Source organism: Phodopus roborovskii, unplaced genomic scaffold (genome assembly GCF_943737965.1).
Source record: "Phodopus roborovskii unplaced genomic scaffold, PHOROB, whole genome shotgun sequence".
NCBI classification, from domain to species: domain Eukaryota; kingdom Metazoa; phylum Chordata; class Mammalia; order Rodentia; family Cricetidae; genus Phodopus; species Phodopus roborovskii.
This window is the reverse complement of record NW_026126645.1, coordinates 3,502,795-3,524,244: the sequence shown is the minus strand read 5'-3', so window position 1 is coordinate 3,524,244 and position 21,450 is coordinate 3,502,795. Positions and strand designations below refer to the sequence as shown.

The window sequence follows — 21,450 nt, the reverse complement described above, 5'->3', positions numbered from 1 at the left end:
CTAAAAATACAAAAACTTGGGCTAGAGCCTGGCATGGTAACATTCAGCACTCAGGAGGCAGATCTGTTTGAGTTTGAGGCTAGCTTGGACTATATATTGAGTGCCAGGACAGTCAGGGCTACACAAAGAAACCCTGTCTTGGAAAACCAAACCAGGAGAGATGGCTCAGTGGTTAAAAGCACTGGCTGCTGCTCTTCCAGAGGACTCAGATTTGATTCCCAGCACCTACATGGCAGTCCACAACTGTCTGTAATTCCAGTTCCAGGGTGTTCAATACCCTCTTCTGACTTCATCAGATATTAGACACACATGTGGCATACAGCAGACACATGCAAACCAAACTCCTATACACATAAAATTTAAAAATACCGAACAGGAAGAAATACCAAGCCTATGAGCATAACATACCAATGAATGAAGGAGCCTCCTACCCTGGGTCATATACAAGGAAGGACACCTAATGTAGGGGTACAGTGGCTGCCATCAGCTGGTGGTGTCCTAGATGGAAGGCTGAAGCATTTGGGACTATGTCCTAATGTGGGGGCTTTGGTGCGGCAGGGAGCAGGGTGCCCTGCTTGCCTTGTTTGAGCTGCTAACTGTTGGGACCCAGCTCCTAGGTAACTGGGAATGCTGAGTTGTTAGACTAACTACAGCAGGGCCTCTCTGCATCTCTGCCATTGCCTTCCCTGGGGTCTCTTCAACCCTGTAGCTGTTCTGTAACACAACACACATGTAAATACACGTACATACACAAACACTGCTATGAGAAGTGTCCTGAGATATCTGAGAAATATTAGTCATTAGAATTGGAGGGAAAAGAATCTAACATTGTCAACGGCCAAGTCTGTGAGTGAAATTGTAGCCAATGATACTGACACAGCTTATGAATTTATTGTCAATTCAATAAAACCTGATTTGTGGAAAGACATCATCTTTCCATCTGTCTCTGAAGCAGAGTGTTCATAACAGAGAGAACAGGTCCTGTGGGTAGGGGTTGGCACTGTGCTGGGGGGGTCCTGTGGGTGGGCACTGTGCTGGGGGGTCCTGTGGGTGGGGGTGGGCACTATGGGTAGGGTGGGCACTGTGGGTAGGGGTGGGCACTGTGCTGGCTGGGAAGGGTGCCTGGGGCAGGTACTGAAGCCTTCTCTGATCATGAAACTTGTTTGGTTTTGCTTCTCCTCCAGATCTCAAAAACCATGATCTGTGCCCCCAACACTGTGCAGTACTGAATGAACCCCTTGTTAAAGAGAGGAGTCCAGCTGGGCAGTGGTGGTCTTGAATCCCAGCACTAGAGGCAGAAGCAGTCATCTCTGAGTTCAAGGCCAGCCTGGATTATAGGCAAATTCTAGGGTGGCCAGAGCTGTTATACAGAGAAACTCTGTCTCAAAAAACCAAAGAGAGAGAGAGAGAGAGGGAGGGAGGGAGGGAGGAAGGGAGGGGGAAAAGGAGGAGAGACAGGAGACTTCTTGGCGGGGATAGCACCATTTATTAAGAAAAAAAAATCAGATGAAGACCACAGGGTTCCCTCTAGGACCCGAGGTCAGGTATCCCAACAGCCTGCTTACTCCTCAGTTGGGTCCTCAGGCTTCCAGGTGGGCAGGGCATCACCCCTCTTCCCCTTCCCCATCTGAGGGCTCGGCTGCCCCCACCAAGGCACTGGTCTTCCTGATTCCTGCTCCCCCACGCCCTGGGCCTTCACCTCCAGAAGAGTGGGGGGGTGTGGCCTGGTGTGGTGGGATTTCATTGCTGGGCTCTGCCTAGCGGGTCATGGGAAGAGTCGGTCTCCCTTGCAGCTCCTGAGGGCAGGGCCCCGAGCTGTGTGTGGGTGGTGGTGGTGGGGAATGCAGGTGGAAGTGGCCTGGGTGGGAGGGGATGCTGTCAGGGACATGGGGTTTCGGGTGGGGGGGGTAGGGGGGGTGGGGGGTGGAGGAAGCAGGGATGTGGCCAGGGGGGAAGTGAGCTGCCTTCTACTCCCAGCACAGTAGCTCAGGCCATTGTAACACCAACCCTTCATTCAGTGTGGCAGTGAGGTACCAGGTGGTAAACTGAGGTTGGCACTCACAGCAATGAGGACTGTCCATGGACCGCTTAAATGAGCAGCCCGGCTTTCCTTTGTAGTGGGGATGGAGGTGGAGCAGTTCTGAGCCCTAGCAGTCATGGCACCTGACTTTAAGTCCCAGTGGCCTTCTGAGGAAAACCTCTTTCAGTCCACCTGCCCTACCCACCAGCCTTGGGGCTCTGCCCACACGTGTGTGGGAGCTGGTGCACCCACCCTCCAGTCCAGCCCAGGGTGGTAGCAGCAAGCGTGGCATTGCCTCAGTCTCTTACAAAAAATCATAATAATATTAATAATAATATACTCGACATTGTCAGGCTGGGTGCTGCCCAGGAGTCCGTGGGAGGCAGGCGGGTGCCTATGAAGGGCAGGGACCTGTGTCGGCCCCTGCCTGGGCACGATGCTGCAGGTCCAGGGGTTGTGGGGGTGGGGCTCCAGGCCGGGCTGAGTGCAGCACCAGATTCTTGATACAGCCTGTGATCCCAGAGGAGAACTTGCCCCTGGTCAGTGTGGCCACATCTGGGGCACCACCTGTGGGAGAGGAGTGTGACAGTGGGTCAGTAGTGAAACCAGAGAGTAGAGGAAGCCAGACTGCAGTCCTGAAGGCTGCCTGGCCCCCGACCTGTCTCAACACCCTGTTGGGCACTCACCAACATAGACGATATCCTTGGTGTTGACTGCCACGTTAGGACCTGGGGACCGGCCGATAACCAGCTCCTCACCGTCTACTTGGATGGAGCCTCTCTGGCCCTTTCTGCAGTGTGACAGGTTCAGACCCCTTGCCCTGAATCCCCATCCTTCACAAATGTCCTCCCCTTGTCATTGAGACTCCTTCCCCATAGACAAATCTGGCCCCTGCTTGCTCTCAGGTTCCCCCTTTCCTACTGGCCACACACAGCTACCTTCTGAAGCCCGTCCTCAGGTTGCCTCTCCTGCCTCTACCCGCCAAGTGCTGGGATTCCAGGTGTGTACCACCTGGACCCTGTGGAGCGCTGCATGGCCAGGAGCTCTGCTTGTCGGCAAAGTGTCTCCCCACATCAGTTTCTCATTCTCTCTAAGATGGCCAAACCTCCTCTTCCTTGCCACCCCCCCCCAGGGGTGCTCCTGGTCCCATGCCCACCTCTGGCCCCTCACCCTACCCAACTGGACTCCTTACCGAAGGGCCGTCACCCGATGCCACTCGCCATCATTAATGGGGTCCTCAGAGACAAGACGTGCCTCCCCACTGCCCAGTTGGTAGCTGTAGTATCAAAGATCCATGGAGGTGTGAGTTTTGGGGTGGGACAGAAGGTGAAAGGTGCAGATGGTTCTGGGGCTGTGTGGCTGGGGGGGGCACCTGGAGCTTCAGCTTCCCATGAGAGAAGCCAGGGATGGAAGAGGGGGATGGAGGTGCTAGGATTCACCTGAAGACGAGGTGGCCATCCTGCAGGCCAAGACTGATGAAGTCCTTGCTGCGGCTGGCCTCTCTCACCTGCCAAGGAAGCTTAAGGTGTCTAGGGTCCCACACTGGAGAGCTGAGACCCTGAGGGGTATAACCCCGGCCTTCCTCTTCCTACAGTTCCCCAACCAGGAGGCCAGTTTCCAGTCCCAGGAATTCCAAGACCCTCAGTTGGTTGTCTACTCACCACACCCTGCCAGAGCAGGAGGCCATTGGCTGTGCTGGTCCGAACCTCAAATTCAATGGTCTCAGGTACTTCAGGAAGACTAGGGGTGGGGGAGGGAGGGGCGGGGCAAGAAGCAGTAGGTCAGGGGAAGCCTGAGTCTCAGACTCCTGTTAACCCTGCTGGACCCATTGAGTCAACAACAGCTGTCTTACCTCCTGGAGAAGATGTTGCCAGGGAGAGCTAGGAAGCCATTGTCATGAAAGTAGGCTCCATATTGCCCAGGGGCATCTGTTCGAGAGTGGAAGAGAGTGAGTAAGCGTTACTGTGCCCATCTTATTTTTACTTATCATCAATTATCATTGTGCATGATGTGTGTGTGAGTGTGTGAGTGTGGGAATGTTCACACCAAGGTGTGTGTATGTGGGGATCAGACAACAACTTTTAGGGGTCAGTTCTCTCCTTCCATCGTGTGCTCTTGGGATCAAACTCAGGTCATCGGGCTTCCATGGTGAGTTCTACCTGCTAAGCCCTCTCATCTACCCACATTTTTACTTTTTTTTTTTTTTTTGGTGGTGGGGTGTGGGGAGGATTTTTCTGTAACCCCGGCTGTTGTGGAACTCATGCTGTAGACCAGGCTGGCTTCAAATTCATAGAGATCCACCTGCCCCTGTCTCCCAAGTTCTGAATTGTGTGCGAGCATATCAGAGCTTGTGGAGGTTAGAAGAGATGGTCAAACCCCCTAGATCTGGAGTCCCAGGCCACTGTGAGCTGCCTGATGTGGGTGGTGGGAACTGAACTCAGATCTTAGTAGGAGCCCCAATCACTGTTAACTGCTGAGTCACATCTCCAGGCACACATACTTTAACTTTTAAGTATGTGGAATTCCAGAGCATGAGCCCTGCACTGTTCCAAGCTGGCACACAATAGATGCTTGCTGCCTGAGGAACCAACGTCAGAGTGGGTCAAAGGTGGCCCAAGGTCGCCTTGCCAACAACAAGTTGTGTATGACTCTGTCCTTCTTTGTTCCCGCCTATCTGTGCCCAGTGAGCTCCTCCCACGGGCTTGTTTAACTTGACGACCCAAACTGAGGAATAAATAACTGGAGGAAAAGGGCCTGAGAGACCAAGACCAAGAAGAACGAGGCCACCCGTTTGCCTGGCTGGCCACAGGGAGTACATACCATTGCCTCCACTGCCTTCAATGCGCCAGTCAGATTCCACTACGCCATACCCTGCGCCTGTGGAGAAGGGTGGGCTCTGGTTGGTGGACACAGATAACAGAAGCTGTGTCTGGCCCCAGAGGAGGGTGGAGAACAACTATACCTTGTTGGCATCGGGGACCAGAGAAACCAGGGAGACAGAGACAATGAGCACCCCGGCAGGTGCCGCCATTCAGACAAGGCTCTTGGAGCTGGCAAGGGTTCTCCTCATGCTCACAAAGGTCTCCTGTTGGCCAAGGCAAAGGTGAGTGGGTAAGGGCTATAATTACCCTCTGAGCCTTGGCTTGCCGGTCCCATGCCCTGTTGTGCCCTGGGCTGGCTCTGGTACCTTTAAAGCCATCTTGACAAAGGCACTGGAACTCATATTCGCCAGCAGGCATGCATGTGGCACCATTCCGGCAGGGCTGGCGTTCGCACGGGGAGCTGTCATAGCACTGTCCCACACCCTGGCTGCCCAAGAAGCTGTAGGTGAGGTCCAACCGCTTGCCATTCACAGATACCTGTGGGCATAGGAACACCAAGGGGACTCATGGAGTGGGGAAGGCAGAGGCATGGGTGTGCCAGCGGAGAGATCATGTGTTATGGAGTATCTGGGAAGTCAGCCATGGGCATGAAAAGTGACAAAGGACCCTGAGTGTGGACCGGAGGCCTTGAGGCTGAGTACCTCCTGTGCAGCCAGTTCCCATCATGACTTTAGAGTGCCTACTATTACCCTATTTTGAAGAAACGGACTCAGAAGAAAATGTGGTTCCTAGGGCCCTGTGAGTAGCGCCACACTGAGTCGGACCCTCCCACTGTTCCTCTTGGGGGTGCTCCTCACCTCACCCACACAGCCGCGGAAGTGAGCACTCATATTGGTGGCTGGGGAAAGCTGTACGGAGGGCTCCACGCCACCCAGGTAGAGCAGCGTGTGCAGATTGAGGCCCTGGCTCTTTCCTGGTGAGGAGCGCAGCACAGGGCGCCCTCCATCCACCCGCAGGCTGCCATCTTTGTTGAGGCGCTCGGCAGACACTCGGTGCCAGCGTCCCAGGGCCAGCGGCTCATGGCTCCGCAGAACAGCCAGACCTGACAAGACAGTAGGCAGCATTGGGTATTGGAAGGGCCCTGATACTCTCTCACTCTAGGATGTGGTTAATAGGACACTTCTCATACGTCTGAAGAATCTCTGAAGAGGAGTTTGTGGTTAGGGGTGGCCTTAAAGTCACAGAGAAGGTCTCAGGAGGTCTGGCTTGTGAATTTAGCCCCTCTTGCTCCTGGAAACACGGTGACCCAAAGACAGTGCAGAGATTGGCATCCAGGCTCATCCACACATGGCAACCAGTGCTTACCTGACCCTAACTCATAGCGGAATTCCAGGTGGCCACCAACCATCGCTAGGGACACAAAATCTTCCACGGGCCCACTCTTGCCCCCACTGAACAGCAAGATCCCATCGGGTGCCTGTGGCTTGAACTCCACATCCAGGCGTAGCTCATGGTGAGTATTGGTGAGAGCCGGTAGTACAAGGTAGGAGCCAGTGCCAGACATAGATGGGGTGGTCACAGTCACACCTGTAGTAGCCAGAGTTTAGCTAGGAGCAGTGGGGATAGCAGAGTTCTGGGGCCCCTGCCCAATACCCTACCAGAGGCTCAGGACCAGCCCTGCCCATCAGATTGAAGATTCCCGGGAAAACAGTGTCCTCTTAGGGAATCCCAAGTACGGGACTCAGACTAGGCAGGAGTGTGTGTGGCCAGTTTATTTGAACACCTTCTGCTTTAGACTAACTTTACTACTCATAGGACTTGTGCCTTGTATAATGTTCCCAGCCATCATAGAGAACACTCACCTTCCTCACACCTCATTCCTGAGCGGCCCAGGTGGCAGCGACAGGTGTAGCCTCGGCCGTCTGGCCGGTTCACACAGGTGGCGTCGGGCCCACAGGCCTCTGGAGGCATAGTGAAGAGGCGTGGAGATGACTTAGCAGGGAGATTCTGCTACCTAAACTCTGCTCTCACACTCCTGGGGACCTTGGCTCTTAGGGCCAAGCCAGCCTAGGAGGACTGTCCGGGTCCAAAGTGGGGGCAAACAAAGGATACTGTCGGAGAGGACAGAGAACCCCGAGGGACAACTGTGGCATTGAGTGACTGTACCTGTGTTTGTTTTTGCTTTTAGGCAGTCTTGCTTTGTAGCCCTGGCTGGCCTGGAACTCACTTGGTAGCTCAGTCTGGCTTTGAACTAGTACATGATCCTAAATGCTACCACCCAGTATGTTTTTTGCTTTGTTTAGATTTGTTTGCTTTTTGAAATAGGGTCTCATGTAGTTCAGGCTGGCCTCAAAGTCTCTAGGAATCTGATGACCTTGAACTTCTGACCCTCCTGCTTCCAATTCCCAAGTGCTGGGACTATAGACATGCACAGGACACCTAGTTTATGAGGTGCTGGGGACTGAACACAGGGCCTTGGGGATGCAAACATTAGGCAGATACTCTAACCATTGAGATAAGTTCCCAGCCCTGTTTACAGAGCCTTTGAGACAGGGCCTCACTCATAACCCAGGCTTGCCAGGAGCTCACGGTAATCCTCCAGTCTCAGTCACCCAAGTCCTGGGATTATAGATGTGTGCCACCATGACCAGCTTGCAGTAGTAAGACTGGGGATGTGGTCAGGGCTGTAGCTAAGTGGCAGAGCACTTGTCTAGCATGTTCACGGCCTTGGGCTCAATCGCAGCACATACATACACACACAAAGAGAGCACCTGGGTAAGAGTGCAGGGCATGGATGGAGAGGCAGCAGAGGCACAGATGGTAGTGTCTGGGCTACAGAGAGTTAGCTACCGTTATGGGAGGGGGTCTTAAGTTCCTGAGGAGGAAGAATGGAGAGTTAGGGTGGGGTACTCACCTGGGTGGCAGTGCAGGGCTTGTGAATGCTCACAACGGCTGCCAGTGAAGCCAGCAGGGCAGACACACGTGTAGCTGCTGCTCTCAGAATCATGGCACTGGCCCCCATTCTGCAAAGCACCACAGACATCAAGCCAAGGAGACCACAGATCTCTCCCTCCCTGTCCGTCCCCCCACCCAGGGGCAAGTCATGGCTCAGGGCGGCTGGGGAGTAGTACAGGAAGAACCACCTGGCAGGGTCGGTCCTGGCAAGTAGGGCAGTGGGAGATGCCATGTGTTGTGAGGTTGAGGTCGTGGAAGATGATTTCCTCGCCTTGGATGCGCAGCTCACGTACACAGCCTGGAGGGCGGGGCAGGATTGGGGGGAGGCAGGATGAGCAAATGGAGGGAAGAGAAAGCTGGCCAGCTGTAGTCCACATCTATGGTGCCCCCCGTTTGGCTCATGGGGTTCTATAACCAGCCAGGCAAGTTTAGCTGGGGAGGTGGGGAGAAGGAAGGCTCACCAGCTGGGGAGGTGGGGGGAGAAGGAAGGCTCACCTACAAAGCCGCTGCTCAGCCCAGCCTTGGGGATGGCACCATAGTCAGGATAGCCACCCAGATACAGCTCCTCATTGAGGTCTAAGCCTTGGAACTTGCCCTGTGGAGGTGGGTAAGTCAGGTCCAGGTATTGGGGCAGGTACTGGCTGGGAACTGGAAACAGGACAGGCTGGGTCTCACCTGGGAGGTTCCGTTGACAGGGGCCGAATTGCCCACAATGAGGGATCCATGTGTGAGGCTTCGGAGCAGGGTCACAGTGTGGAACTGGCCTAGGGCCAGTGGTGTGGGGTGGCGGATAGTGGCCATGCCAGAGCCTGCATCAAATCTGCTCCGTAGGGTGGGGCAGGGGAAAGAGAGAGGTTTTAAAGCACAGTCAGACAGGCCCAGGTTAGACAATGAGGGCCAAAGGAAAGGCATCATTCCCTGTGGCCCTCGCTCTGAACTTCCTGCCTTTGCTTGTTTCTCCCTCATCACCCAGCCCAAGCTATCCTCACCCTTTCCAAAAGTTTTCTCCATCACTGCCTTTCATTGGGAGCATCTCCTGAGAAGGCTTTTAGGACTAGGAGAATTCTCTGCTCTGAGGCCCTGCAGCCTAGTACTTGCTTGACTGCATTTGCCTCTGAGGTGACCTTGCTTTTTTGTTATGTTTTGGTATCCCTAACTAGAGTGGACATTCCTATAGGAAACAATCTGATTTGTTCTGTTCATACCTGCAATAGTGCCTGGCACATGGCAAGCGTCAAGCAAGTAATTACTGGATGGATGAATGATTGGTGAGAAGATGAATGAATAGATGGATGAACTGATGGATGGATGGGCGGATGGATGGATAAGTAGATAACTGGTGATGTGAATGAATGGAAGAAGATGGATGAAGTAGATAATGTGTCTGGCACAAGATTCACAGGGCTGGCTCAAATGTAGATTAACTTTATACAGGGAGAAATCACTTACAGGTGATGCACATGATCACCACAAGTCCCTGCTCCGAGGATCCACACCGGCTGCCCTCCGTGACCCAATTGGGAGCAAGAGAGAGAACTGGGGTCCGGGACCCCAGACCTAGCCTCCCACAGGTCACCTCTGCCTGTGCCCATGCCCCAAATGGCATCGTCAGTGCAACAGGTGCAGGCAGGGGGTATCTCACTATAGATGCATGGGTGTGTGGATAAATGGAATATATAGATAGATGGATGATGGATGGATAGATGGGTAGATGAATGAATAAATGGACGGATGGATGGATGAGTAGATGGATGAATGAATGGGGTAGATGATGGATGAAAGGAATGAATGAATGAACAAGTAGATGGATGGATGAATGAATGAATCCTGCCTACATTAGAAGATCCCTCCTCTGCCTGCTCAGGAGATGGTGCCTCCTCCAATCGACTGAGTGGCCATCAACAGTAGTAGTCATAACTACTCTGTCTACAGATTCACCATAGTGTAACTCAGCCTAAAGCAGAATATGTCCAACTAAATCCTGTGTCCAGTGCCCAGTCTATCCCTCCTAGAAGATAGGGAGGTAGAAATCTCACCGGAACTCAGGTCTTCCGCCCACGAGGCCAAAGGAGATGAAATCAGGCTGCCTGTTGGCCAGGTTGGTGGGACTCCCTGGGATCCGCTTCTGCCCATTGTACAGCAGCATCCCTGGAGGGCATAGCGGTGTGAACAGCCACCCCTCTGGTCACCAGCCCTCTGTCACTCACCTAAGCTCTTCAGCCAGTGGTTTTCAACCTTGCTAATGTTGTGACCCCTTAATATAGTTCATGTTTTGGTGACTCTCAACCATAAAAACATTTTTGTTGCTACTTCATAATTATAATTTTGATACTGTTACGAATCATAATGTAAATATCTGATATGCACATGGTCTTAGGCATGTGAAAAGATTGTTCAATTCTCCCAAAGGGGTCATGACCCACAAGTTGGGGACCACTGCCTTTAACCTTTCTCTTCCATGATCCCTCACTCTGGAATGTGGCCAGGAACCTCAATCATAGGTTCAGTGACCCAAGGAGAAGAGTCTTACTAAGAGCTCCGAGATATGACCTTTTTGGGCATGCATCCTTAGGGTGTGTCTCAAGGAGGAGAGGAAGGCAGAAACTCACCTGAGTAGAGAAGGAGGCCTGGGCAGTGAAAGTGAGAGACCAGCAAGATGAGAGGATGAGGGGAAAGAGAGAGTGGGAGAGAGAGAGAGAGAAGTCCATCAGACAAGAAAAAACACTGAGCAGGACAGGAAGATGGGCCAGGAGAGCTGAGCACCAAGGCAACCATACAGCAGGGCCTGGTAGAGGCTAGAATGTCACAGAAGAGGGACTGAAAAGCAAGAAGGCAAGAGAAACCCAGTGGGCTCTGGACAGAACAGGGGTTCTGCCAGGGTTCCTACCATGATGACAGCTCTAAGGGACCGGTCCCCACCCTACACCAGCCTCCAGACTCACTAGGTGCTTGCTTACCATCTGCAGAATCTGGCCGGAAGGTAATCTTGATCTCAAACTTCCTGTAGGCATCTTTGATGGTGGGAAGTGGCAGGAAGGAGTAGGGTGTCTGGGTGAAGTAGGGTACCACTCGCTCTGCAGAGAGAAGACTGTCAGAGAAGACACCTGTGGGTGAGTTAGCACGTGCTGCCAATCATGGCTGGAGTTGGCCTACCTGGCACCTGCAGATAGGCGAAGGCTTTGACCTTGCCCTGCCGGTTGGTGGCAGTGCACACATAGGTGCCGGCGTCCTGGGGGCGAACTGATGGCAGCATCAGCATGTTGTTCTCCAGGCGGCTGTCGGGTGGCAGGTCACCATCCACCTACAAACATTGGCACTGAAGGCCTGGCCTTGGCTCATGCCCCTACTTTGCCCCAGGCCCATCTTCAAATTGGGCATTCACTCCTGACCAGGTCCTGTGGTACTGAGCTAGCTCAGAGCTGGGCCTGGCCTAGAGGAACATCGGCTGGCACTTGCCCAACATTTACCTTGCTCCAGGTGATGGCAGGTGTCGGGTAACCTGAGGCCATGCATGGGAAGACTGCTGCAGAGCCAGCAGGCACTCGGACCTCTGGGGGAGTCGAGATCTGAGGCAAGGCTGAGGGAACAGACAGAGGTCACTCGTGTGATGGCATCCACCAAATGTGTATTGCCTTATGCTTTTCTAGTCTTCATTTTACTCTGGGGGAGAGGTACTGCACCCACTGCATGAACGGGGGTGGACTATGGCTGTTCATTGCTGGTTGGACAGAGAGGACCAGGCAGAGATGCAGCTCAGGCCCAGGCCAGCTGATACCACTTCATGCCTGAGCAGACATCTTTACAGCAGGGGCCTGAGAAGGCCGCACTAGGACAGTGCAGTTGAATGGGCATGAAGTAAGTCTCAGAGTCCGGGGTAAAAGGAACCGCCTTTGAAGAAAACAGGTTTGGATGGGCGGTGGTGGCATACACCTTTAATTCCAGCACCCAGGAGGCAGAGGCAGGAGGATCTCTGTGAGTTCAAGACCAGCCTGGTCTATAAGAGCTAGTTCCAAAGCAACACAGAAACCCTGTCTTGAAAAACCAAAAAACCAAAAACCAAAAAACAGGGTTGTGTATACTGCATACCATGGTGTCTTTTTATTTGAAAACTACACTTATTTATTTGTGTTTATATTTGTGTAAGTGTGCACATGCCATGTATGTGTATGGAGGTCTCAGAGGACAACTTGCAGGATTTGGTTCTCTCTTTCTACCATGTGAATCCTGGAGCTTGGCAGCAAGTTCCTTTACCCTGTCTCCACCCCCTTTAAAAAAAAAGGCCGGGTCTCTTGTAGCCCAGACTGGCCTCTACCCACGCTATGTAACCTAGGGTGGCTGTAAACCTATGACTCCTCTTGCCTCCACCTTGGAGATATTGGATTATAGGTGCATGTTTATTTATTTATTTTGAGATGTTTTGTAGCCCAGGCTGGCCTCAAACCCAAGATCTTTCTTTCCCAGTCTCCTGAGTGCTGGAATGGCAAGTGTGTGTCACCACACTCGATTTTACACTGTCTGTTTCTGTAAAGTCTACCATTGGACTAGGGTATGGGTCTCCTCCATTGGACTTGGGTATGGATCTCCCCCATTAGACTAGGATAGGGGGTCTCCTCCATTAGAGTAAGGGTTATTTCTCCTCTTCCTCCTCCTCCTTTTTTTGGAGACAGAGCCTCACTATGTACCCCCAACTGGCCTGGAACTTGATATGTAGACCAGGCTGACCTGAAACTCACAGAAATTGCCTTGCCTATGCCTCTGGAGCCAGCAAGCCCAGGAAGCCTCCTGTCTGCCTCCCCAGAGTCCTGGGAGTGAAGGCATGCACCACCACACCAGGCCTACTTTTTCTTCTTGATAGTCTTTGGCATGCAGCCTGCTCAGACAAAACACTTACTTGCATTAATTTATTTGCTGGGAGAGCTATTCCTTAAATATAAACACTAGGAGATTCCCCAGGATAGCACAAAATGAGCAATGTAGCAAGATGGAGCTGGCAGCACCTCAAGGTCCTGTCCCTCCCCTGTCCCTTCCATAGTCCCTAGTAGTCTCTACCTTGTACGAGCAGCAGCACATGGGACTGGGTGGTACCAGCAGCATTGGTGGCCGCACAGCGGTACTGTCCTGCATCAGTCAGCTCCACATGGGCAATCCTAATGACACTTCCACTCTGCACGATGCCAGGCCTTAGGTGTCCTCCAACTTTGCTCCAAGTTACCTGAGGCTTAGGGTCACCCAGGGCCAAGCACTCAAACTCCACGGAGTGGCCGACTACCACGGAGTGCACAGAGGTTCGTACGTTGATGAGAACTGAGGGCAAGGCTGGAGGAGAGGCAGTTGTGGTGAGCCAGGATGGCAGGAGGTCAAGGTTGGGGGAGAGACAGGGTGATGAGCCAGGCCACAGGAGGTCAAGTCTGGGAGAAGGACCACCTAGAGGGAGCTCTAGGCATTCAGCCATCTCCTGGCTTGCTTTGTGTGTGACCACTCACACATCCAATTGGTAAGCTTCTGTTTGTTCATGCACTCAAGCAGCTGCTAACTCAGTCTTTACTGCTTTGCCAAGCACCCACTTGTCCACCCATCTCCCTTCTTTCCTTCCTAGCAATACTTGTCTCCGTGCAAGGTGCAAGCAAGGAGACAGTAAATCTCTTTATCATGCACATTTACAGGCTTTCCTGGGGAGCAGGGGCAGACCCCACCACCACCCCTTTCTTTTCTCTGGCTCCGCTCTTAGCACAGGTCTGAAGCCACCTCCTACCTTGAACAATTAGCTGGGCACTGGCCTGGGCTTGTCCCCAAGGCCCATGGGCCTGACAAACATACGTCCCTTGGCAGCTCTGGTCTATGTTCTGGATTCTGAGAAGAAAGAAGGGTGATGTCAGAAGTAGCCATAGAAAATGTTTGCAACTATGTGAGTCAAACCAGACAGACCACGGAGCTGGTGAGATGACTCACTGTGTAAAAATCACCTGCCCCAAAGTCAGGTGACCTGAGTTTAATCCCTGGGTCCTACATGGTGGAAGAGAACTGACTCCTGCAAACTGTCCTCTGATACACACACACACACACACACACACACTCACACACATTCACACACACACACAGACACACACATTCACACACACACACTCACACGTGGTGGCAAGTATATATGCAGACATGTATACACTTAAATACATGAATAGATAGATAGATAGATAGATAGATAGATAGATAGATAGATAGATAGATAAGGCCTCACACATGCCAGGCCAGTGCTCTACCAATGAGTTACATTCTCATTTGATTTTCACTTTGTTTGGAGACATGCTCTCAACTAAGTTGTCCAGGCCAACCTTAACTCATTCTGTAGCCTCCCTATTACAAGCCTGTGCCACGAGGCTTGGCTACCATGCCCGTCTCAGGCATAGGTTTCTTGCTCTAAGACTCTCTGTTACATTGACTTAAGGTCTCGCAGTGACTGAGCTGTAGATCTCTGGCCCCATTTTCTTGCCTTTAATAATAGTAGGAACACAGAGTTGGACACAGTGACTCACATTTGTATCCCAGTACTCGAGAGGCTGAGGCAGGAAGATCACAGCTAGTTAAGAGGCCAATCTGATCCACATAGTAAGTTTCAGGCTGGCCTGAACAATTAGACCTGGTCTCAGAAATACCAAAACCAAATAATACCAAAAAACAAAACACCCAAACCAAACCAGAATAGAAGGAACGCAGGCCACTGTTAGCAGATGGCCTTCCAGGCTCCAAGAAAGCACTAAGTATTTTAGAGAGAACAGCCTTCAATTTCCTAACTTACTGACCACTGTAAGAACTAAGGCTCAGAGAATTGCTCTGCTGTGGGCCCCATAGGCAGGTAAAGTGACTCAGTTCCACTGAGGTTAGGCTGGGAGAGGGGGTACCTGAGTCCAGTACACACCCACCACCACTCACCGGAGGACTCCATCCTGTACACTGTGTCCAGGAGGCAGTTGACCTCCCTCCTTGAGCCATCGAAGGTGGGTACCCCGTTCATTGGGCACAGCACAGTGGAACTCAATGCTGGCCCCCACATTCTTGGTCTCTACCTGAGGAGTGACTTGCACAGTCGGTGTGGATCCTACTGGGATGGAAGTGTCAGGGAGGTCACCAGAAGGGCCTGTGGAGATACATGAGATTTAGTATTTATTTTATTGCAATAGGATCTCATATAGCAAGAGGCTATCTTCAGACTTGCTAGGTAGCTAAGAATGACCTTGAACTTTGAACTCTGGATTTTCCTGCCTAAATGCTGGGATTACACATGTCACTACATCTAGTTTATGTGGTGTTGGGCATTGAACCCAGGACTCAGTGTAAGTTAAACAAGCACAAGTCATACCCCCCAGGCTCAGGGCATGAGGTTGTAGGTATAGGATTTTGAGATGAGGTCTCTCCTCTGTTGTTCAGAATAGTTCAGAATAGTCTGGAACTCCTAGGCTCAAGTGCTACCTCAGCTTAGTATCTTGATGAGCTTGGGGCTAAAGTCCACAGCATCACACAGGACACCTAAGGTTCTTCTGTACAAATGTATGCACCATGTCCCTGAAACACCCAGGTACCAGCATACCCTCATCTCAACATTCAAGAGATGTTCTTCTGATAGTCCTTTAAATACAGATCCATTCATCTACTTGTTCTCACGGTCAATCATTTGATGCACATAAGGACCAGTATGGAGTGTGGGGCTGGACTTTTCCTCTCATAATCTGGGCCCTTGGATAGGGAAAGTGGCCCAAGAGATGAATGGACAGAAGGGAGACACTTTTTTCCCCTATCTCTTTACATATGAAAAACACTGTGGTTCAACATCAGCTAACTTAGCTAACGTTCTCTGAGGCCACAGTCCAGGCTCTTGAACAGTAAGCTAGGTGCTCTGCTGCTTTTGAACTTTTGTGTCCAAAGGCTTATGTGGCTATGTGAGAGTCTTCATAGATACATTGGGGTCCTAACCCTGTCAGAGGTGGCCCTGTTATTTATTGATGCCGTTTCAGTCAAGTGTTTACTTCACTTTCTTTGGGCCTGTGGAGGACAAGCTCAGGGCTTCTGGGACAATAGGGTCCAGGCCTTGCATTGAGTGTCCTTCCTCTGTGGCAGGTGAGGTAATTTTCCTAGCAAATACAAAGCTAAGGGAGCTGAGAACAGTAATGGAGGAAAGGTCTTCCTGGACAAGGAAGCTACCTCAGGCCCTAGAGCAGGACACTGAAGATGGGTAACAGCTGAAGGCAATGTATCCCAAGTGTACATGCTGGTCAAGAAAAGGTCCACAGGGAAGCTGACCCCTGGCTTTCCACTGAGATTCCAGCTGCTTACCTTGTACCAACACTTGGGCAAAGGCCTCAGCTGAGCCCACCTTGTTGGAGACCTGGCAGCGGTAGCGGCCAGAGTCTGCAGGGCCTGTGGGCTCCAAGCGCAGCAGCTCGTTCCTGGCAACAGCCCTTTCAGGGAGGATGCCAGCCACACGGCTCCACTGGAAGGTGAGTGGGGGTGTGCCATGAGCCAGGCATTGCAGCTGAACCAGCTTCCCTGGCTGCACCGAGATATGCTCTGGAATTATGGTGGCATATGGAGGACCTGAAGGACACACATACAGAGATCAGGTGGGAAAGAGCAGAGGTCAGGGTCACAGTAGGTAGCTGAATCCAGATAATGCATTCAAGCTCCTAGGACCCAAGAGGAGACATGGATGGCAGCCAGGGCAGGCTCTGGAGTCATCTAGATGGAAAGGGAAGCTGGGGTTCTGTCCAAAGAGGAGCTTGGCAGGGGAACATAGACCTCCATGCAACACTGACCTAAGTCCAAGGAAAGGGTATGGGAGACTTACTCTCCACGTGCAGTACAACAGTGGCTTCAGTATGCCCAGCAGAGTTGGTGGCATTACAGATGTACTGTCCTGAGTCCTGCTGGGCCACCCGGGGAATGACCAGTGTGTTGCCTTCTACCCGGTGCTGCCATGGCAGGGGGGCACGCAGTTTGGACCAGTGGATGGTAGGCGGGGGGTTGCCTATGGGGTTGAAGATGGCTTGGTCATTAGGTTGTTCTAGGGATCAATCAAGTGTGTGTGGGTGATAGGAAAAGGTTCTAAGTGACCTATTCCTCCATGGGACTGGCTAAGTGGATGCTTCTGGGACATGGCATCATCTTCAGATGAATTCAAGCCCCAGAGCAGCACTGCTCTGCCTTTCTGTGGGGCCCCCACCACACCACACCTGTGGCTGAGCAGTGAAGGGTGGCCGTGTGTCCAGCCTCCAAGGTCAGCTCAGCTTCTTCGACCTGAACCTGGGGGGCACCGGGGGCCACGGTGCCAGTGTCCACGATCACCTCCACCTGCTTCCGTGCTGTGCCGAGGGCATTCTGGGCTACACACACATAGGTGCCTGCATCCGATGGTTTAGCTGATGAGATCTAGAAGAAAACAGTCTGGTTTGGGAGGTGCCCAGCAAAGAACACTGATATTGATCCTTTCCTTTGTATTTTGATTATTGTGTTTGTTTTCTGAGCTAGGGTCTCATGTAACCCAGGCTGGCCTTGAACTCTATGTTTGATGACAATCTTGATCTCCTGATCCTTCTGCCTCCAATACCCTGAATGCTTCAAGTACAGGCCTATGCCACCATGGATTTTTTTTATGTGGTTCTGGGAATCAAAACCAGGATTTTGGTGCATGATGGACAAACACTTTCCCAACTAAGCTATATGCCCAGATGCCTTCCTTTGCTTTCAGCTCCTCTCTGTGCTGCTCGAAGATTCACTTTCACATTTTTCCATGAGTCTACCCATCTGCTTAGGTACCAGTCTACCCATCACTCAGCTACCCATCCATCCAGGCTTCTGAGCCATTAATTAGTTCTTCCTTTCCTTCTCTCTTCTCCCATCTTCCAATCTACTCACCAACCTCCTCTTACCTATCCATCTACTTATGTCCCCTCTAGACACCTGCTTCAGTCAGTTCCTAGGAAGGACCTATGACTCAGACATGGGGCAGCCCCAATCTCACCTTCAGCATCGCATGGCTATTCATGAGTCCATATATCCGCGGCTCCAACTTGACAGGGGTGCCGAGTCGGGTCCAACGGGGGGATGAGCGGGGTTCCCCAGTACTGATGCACTCCAGGGTGATGTCCTTACCCATTTTCACATGCACAGGGCCCTCAGGGAGCACAGAAACCGTAGGAGACCCTGAGGGAGGAATGATACGCAGAGCTTTGGGTTACATACGAGTCACAGTCCATGGCTGAATACCATTCTTATATGGAAACTGACTTAGAGGACCAGAGCCATGGGTTGGTGTTTCTCACCATGCACACTGAGATTGACGACACTCTGGGCCACACCATAGGCATTGGAAGCCACACAGCGATAGGCTCCATGGTTGCTGGGCCGGGTGCCCACGATGGTAATGATGGAGCCATTGGGGCTGATGTGAACATTGTCTGTGGGGTTGCATTGGGAAAGTGTGGTGGTTAGTGTTAGCTGTTGCTTGACAGGATCTAGGACCATCCAGGAGACATTAGGTTAACTGTGGAGAAAGCTATCCCCTGGGCAGAGAATTCTGGACTGTATGAAAAGAGACAGTGAGCTAAGCAGTGGTATTCACCCCTCCCTCCCTACTTCCTGGCTGTAGATGTCACATGACCAGCTGCTTTGAGTTCTTGCTGCCTTGACTTTCCTACTGTGGAGCACCCCCAAGCTGTGGCCTGAAATTAAGTCCTATTTCCCCCGGAGTTGCTTTCATCAGGGTATTTTATGGCATCAACACTAAGAGAGGGAAGGCTAGGGAAGGCTAGCCCACTATCGATGCTTTGTGCCTGGGCACAGGACTTAAAGTCACAGATGCCGTAAGTGGGAGCTCTTGGAGTCTCCTGGGTTCTGCTCCATCACTAATGGATGGGTTCAAGCCTCACTCAGAGGCACTCGAGAATATGGCACGGACCCAGCTTCCCATCCTGTCTCTCACACCAGATGGCCCTCCCTCCTGCCTCCAACCCAGGCAGCCGGCCACCCACCCTCCAGCTCTTGGTTCCGGGTCTTCCACTCAAGGCTGATGGGTGTTGCTCCCTCGTGGATAAGGCACTTGAAACTGGCATCCTGGCCCTGTTGCACTGTGCTGCTTGGTGGCTCAATGGAGATGACAGGGCTCCTGAGGCCTGGATGGAACGATGGAACCCAAGGGTCAGATTCTAGGCAAAGTTGGATGGGCTGGCTCCACTCAGGTAGGGCCTACCTGGGCTCCAAGCCCCCGTCCCCACTCCCGGCATTCCCCATACTCACGGTAGGAAGATCCTGCACTGGGTGGGACTGTGACTGTGAAGGAAGCTTCATGCTCAGGGCGGGAGCTACCAGCCACTTGGCACACATACTCGCCGGAGTCAGCAGGGGAGATATGGTGGAGCCTCAGCACGGAGCCATGAGTCTGACAGGAGAGGAAGAGAAGGAAGCCATCAAGGGTTCTGGAGATGAGGTAAGTTCCCAAGTGAGGCATAGTAGCTAGGCCTATAGCTGTGGGCTGAAGGAGCTTCCTGTGCAGAATCTCTCGTCTGACCCAATTCTCTTTACTGAGGGGCACATGGGTTCGAATGCTAGGTGTAAAGCAACTCCAGGAAGAAAGTCTTTCAGCAACTGTTCTCTTGGTCTGGGGCACACTTCCCCATGGGACACCTGTTTCCCATGATCCCACGAATGCTGGAGTCTGCATGAGGCTTATGTGCAGAGGAAACTATAGGAGAAGACCTTGCCTGCCTTGGACTTCTCCCCACCCTGACCAAGTACCTGGTGTCGTGCAGGGAGGCTGCCCCCTCGTTTGTGCCATGTGACCTGGGCATGGGCGTGCCCAGGGACCACACAGTTCAGATCCAAAGTCTGCCCTTCAGCCACGTGGGAGGAGGAGGACTCGATATAGATCGGCTGGGCCAGTCCTGGGGCTGCAGGGACAGAGATGGGGAATGGTCAAGGCTCCTGGGGTGAGGGCAAGGACCCAACTGTGGTGATCCTCTTAGAGGGGACATGGCTGAGCCACATCAACAAAGGTGGTGTCCCGTCCCTGGGTTTGAAGTGTCTTGCTGAGAACCAGGGCTGGGTTCCCACTGATTGAGGGTGACTGAAGGACTAGTGATCCAGACACAGGAGCTTTGACCTGGGTGGGGGCTTGATCCTCAGCCATAGGAATGCCAATGCCCCAAGAACAATGCCAGGCCTAGCCAGGTATGCTGACAACTACAACTGTCTGTAACTCCAGAACTTGAGGCAGAGAAAGAGGAGTAGCATGAGTCTGAGGCCAGTAAGGGCTACAGAGTGGGACCTTATCTCAAAAAAAAAAAAAAAAAAAAGTAACAACCACAAAACCGAAATAAAGGCCCTAAGTGAAAAAGCAAGGCCAGGAAAGCACCACCCCAACCTCGCCCACTGTTCCATGTCACTCACCAGGGATAGGGCTGGGGTTAGAAGACTCAATGTTGATCAGGACAGAAGCCTCCAGGGTACCTGAGCTGCCAGTCACTTGGCATGAGTACTCGCCAGAGTCCGCTGGGGACACATGGTTCAGCCTCAGTATGTGGCCATGGACCTGCATAGAGGGCAGAGGGAGGGGAAGAACCGTGATGCCTCTAGATGCCCCGCCCTGTCCCACACAGCTCTGCCTCCTATGCAATAGACAGTAGAGTTTAGAAAGTAGGGTCTTGAGGAGATGGCTGGGTACTGGTGCTAACCCTGTTGAGCCCAGCCTGTTTGCAAATGCTTGTCTTTAGTGGCTGTAAATGTTTCCCAAACTGTCACCCACTGCTAGGGCCACCCTCCCTTCAGGGATGGGCTCTGGAAATGATCACTGGGGCTGAGGAAGAGGGGCACATGCTGCTCTTTTCGGCTCTGTACCTGGTGCCCGGCGGGCAGGCTGCCTCCACGTTTGTGCCATGTGACCTGGGCATGCGCCTGCCCAGGAACCACACAGCTTAGATCCAGGGTCTGCCCCTCAGCCACTCGGGAGGAAGAGGTCTCGATGCGGATGGGTGGGACTCCACCTGGGGCCAGGGCACAGGTACTGGTCAGTGGCTGAGGCTGCTCAGTCTCTCCCAGGTGCCCTTCCGTGCACACTGGATTCAAGGGGCCGGGTGGCTTCTTTCCCTTTCCACAACACTCAGACTTGGAGGGTAGGACTCCTTGGGGATGGGGGCCCCTCTTTTTTCCTAGCCCCACCCCCAGGCAACCTTGTGCTCCCAGAGTCACTGTGCCAGGCCCCTCCACAGAGTCACTGACACTTCCCTGTCTGCAGTAGGTGGTAGCTAAGGAGGCAGATCTTGGGGCCAGACTGCAAGAGCTCGGCTCCTAGCATGGCCATGTACTGTGTGATCTTTGGGACGCTACCTCTACCTCTGCGTCTCCATTTCCCCAGCTGAAAAATGGAGAACCTTCATCCTCAGGGCTAACAGGATGAGAAGCGGTTAACATGAACATCAGGAGGATTGGATCTGGGCAACGGATGTCACATCTGATCAGTTCCCGTCAGGCCTGGGTCCCCTTCCCCCCCACTGTCAGTTTCTGTGTTTTCCTTTAACTGGATCACTTTTAAAACATTCTAGTCCTTAGCCCCACTCTAGTGATAACTACCACAAACCACAACAGGTCTGAGGTGCCACAGTTGTTAATAGA

General features: G+C 52.5%; 1 protein-coding gene across 1 annotated transcript in view; it reads right to left on the bottom strand.

Moving 5' to 3' along the window:
- Positions 1 to 870: 870 nt before the first annotated feature.
- Hspg2 (heparan sulfate proteoglycan 2) overlaps positions 871 to 21,450 on the bottom strand; it is a 98,406-nt gene continuing 77,826 nt past the window's right edge. The window contains exons 65-97 of the mRNA XM_051173524.1: positions 20,677 to 20,822; positions 20,230 to 20,371; positions 19,579 to 19,730; positions 19,081 to 19,222; positions 18,816 to 18,956; positions 18,108 to 18,242; positions 17,807 to 17,988; positions 17,019 to 17,214; positions 16,634 to 16,813; positions 16,123 to 16,383; positions 14,725 to 14,929; positions 13,550 to 13,647; positions 12,847 to 13,113; positions 11,265 to 11,374; positions 10,951 to 11,098; positions 10,755 to 10,871; positions 9,834 to 9,945; positions 8,473 to 8,617; positions 8,293 to 8,392; positions 7,986 to 8,095; positions 7,757 to 7,865; positions 6,705 to 6,803; positions 6,208 to 6,429; positions 5,700 to 5,944; positions 5,208 to 5,379; positions 4,983 to 5,105; positions 4,841 to 4,897; positions 3,873 to 3,948; positions 3,682 to 3,760; positions 3,460 to 3,527; positions 3,213 to 3,296; positions 2,707 to 2,810; positions 871 to 2,587 (exon numbers count right to left, since the gene is read on the bottom strand). Of these exons, the coding sequence (XP_051029481.1) occupies positions 2,415 to 2,587; positions 2,707 to 2,810; positions 3,213 to 3,296; positions 3,460 to 3,527; positions 3,682 to 3,760; positions 3,873 to 3,948; positions 4,841 to 4,897; positions 4,983 to 5,105; positions 5,208 to 5,379; positions 5,700 to 5,944; positions 6,208 to 6,429; positions 6,705 to 6,803; positions 7,757 to 7,865; positions 7,986 to 8,095; positions 8,293 to 8,392; positions 8,473 to 8,617; positions 9,834 to 9,945; positions 10,755 to 10,871; positions 10,951 to 11,098; positions 11,265 to 11,374; positions 12,847 to 13,113; positions 13,550 to 13,647; positions 14,725 to 14,929; positions 16,123 to 16,383; positions 16,634 to 16,813; positions 17,019 to 17,214; positions 17,807 to 17,988; positions 18,108 to 18,242; positions 18,816 to 18,956; positions 19,081 to 19,222; positions 19,579 to 19,730; positions 20,230 to 20,371; positions 20,677 to 20,822 (4,700 nt within the window). The 3' untranslated portion in view covers positions 871 to 2,414. The remainder of the gene's footprint in view (positions 2,588 to 2,706; positions 2,811 to 3,212; positions 3,297 to 3,459; positions 3,528 to 3,681; positions 3,761 to 3,872; positions 3,949 to 4,840; positions 4,898 to 4,982; positions 5,106 to 5,207; positions 5,380 to 5,699; positions 5,945 to 6,207; positions 6,430 to 6,704; positions 6,804 to 7,756; positions 7,866 to 7,985; positions 8,096 to 8,292; positions 8,393 to 8,472; positions 8,618 to 9,833; positions 9,946 to 10,754; positions 10,872 to 10,950; positions 11,099 to 11,264; positions 11,375 to 12,846; positions 13,114 to 13,549; positions 13,648 to 14,724; positions 14,930 to 16,122; positions 16,384 to 16,633; positions 16,814 to 17,018; positions 17,215 to 17,806; positions 17,989 to 18,107; positions 18,243 to 18,815; positions 18,957 to 19,080; positions 19,223 to 19,578; positions 19,731 to 20,229; positions 20,372 to 20,676; positions 20,823 to 21,450) is intronic.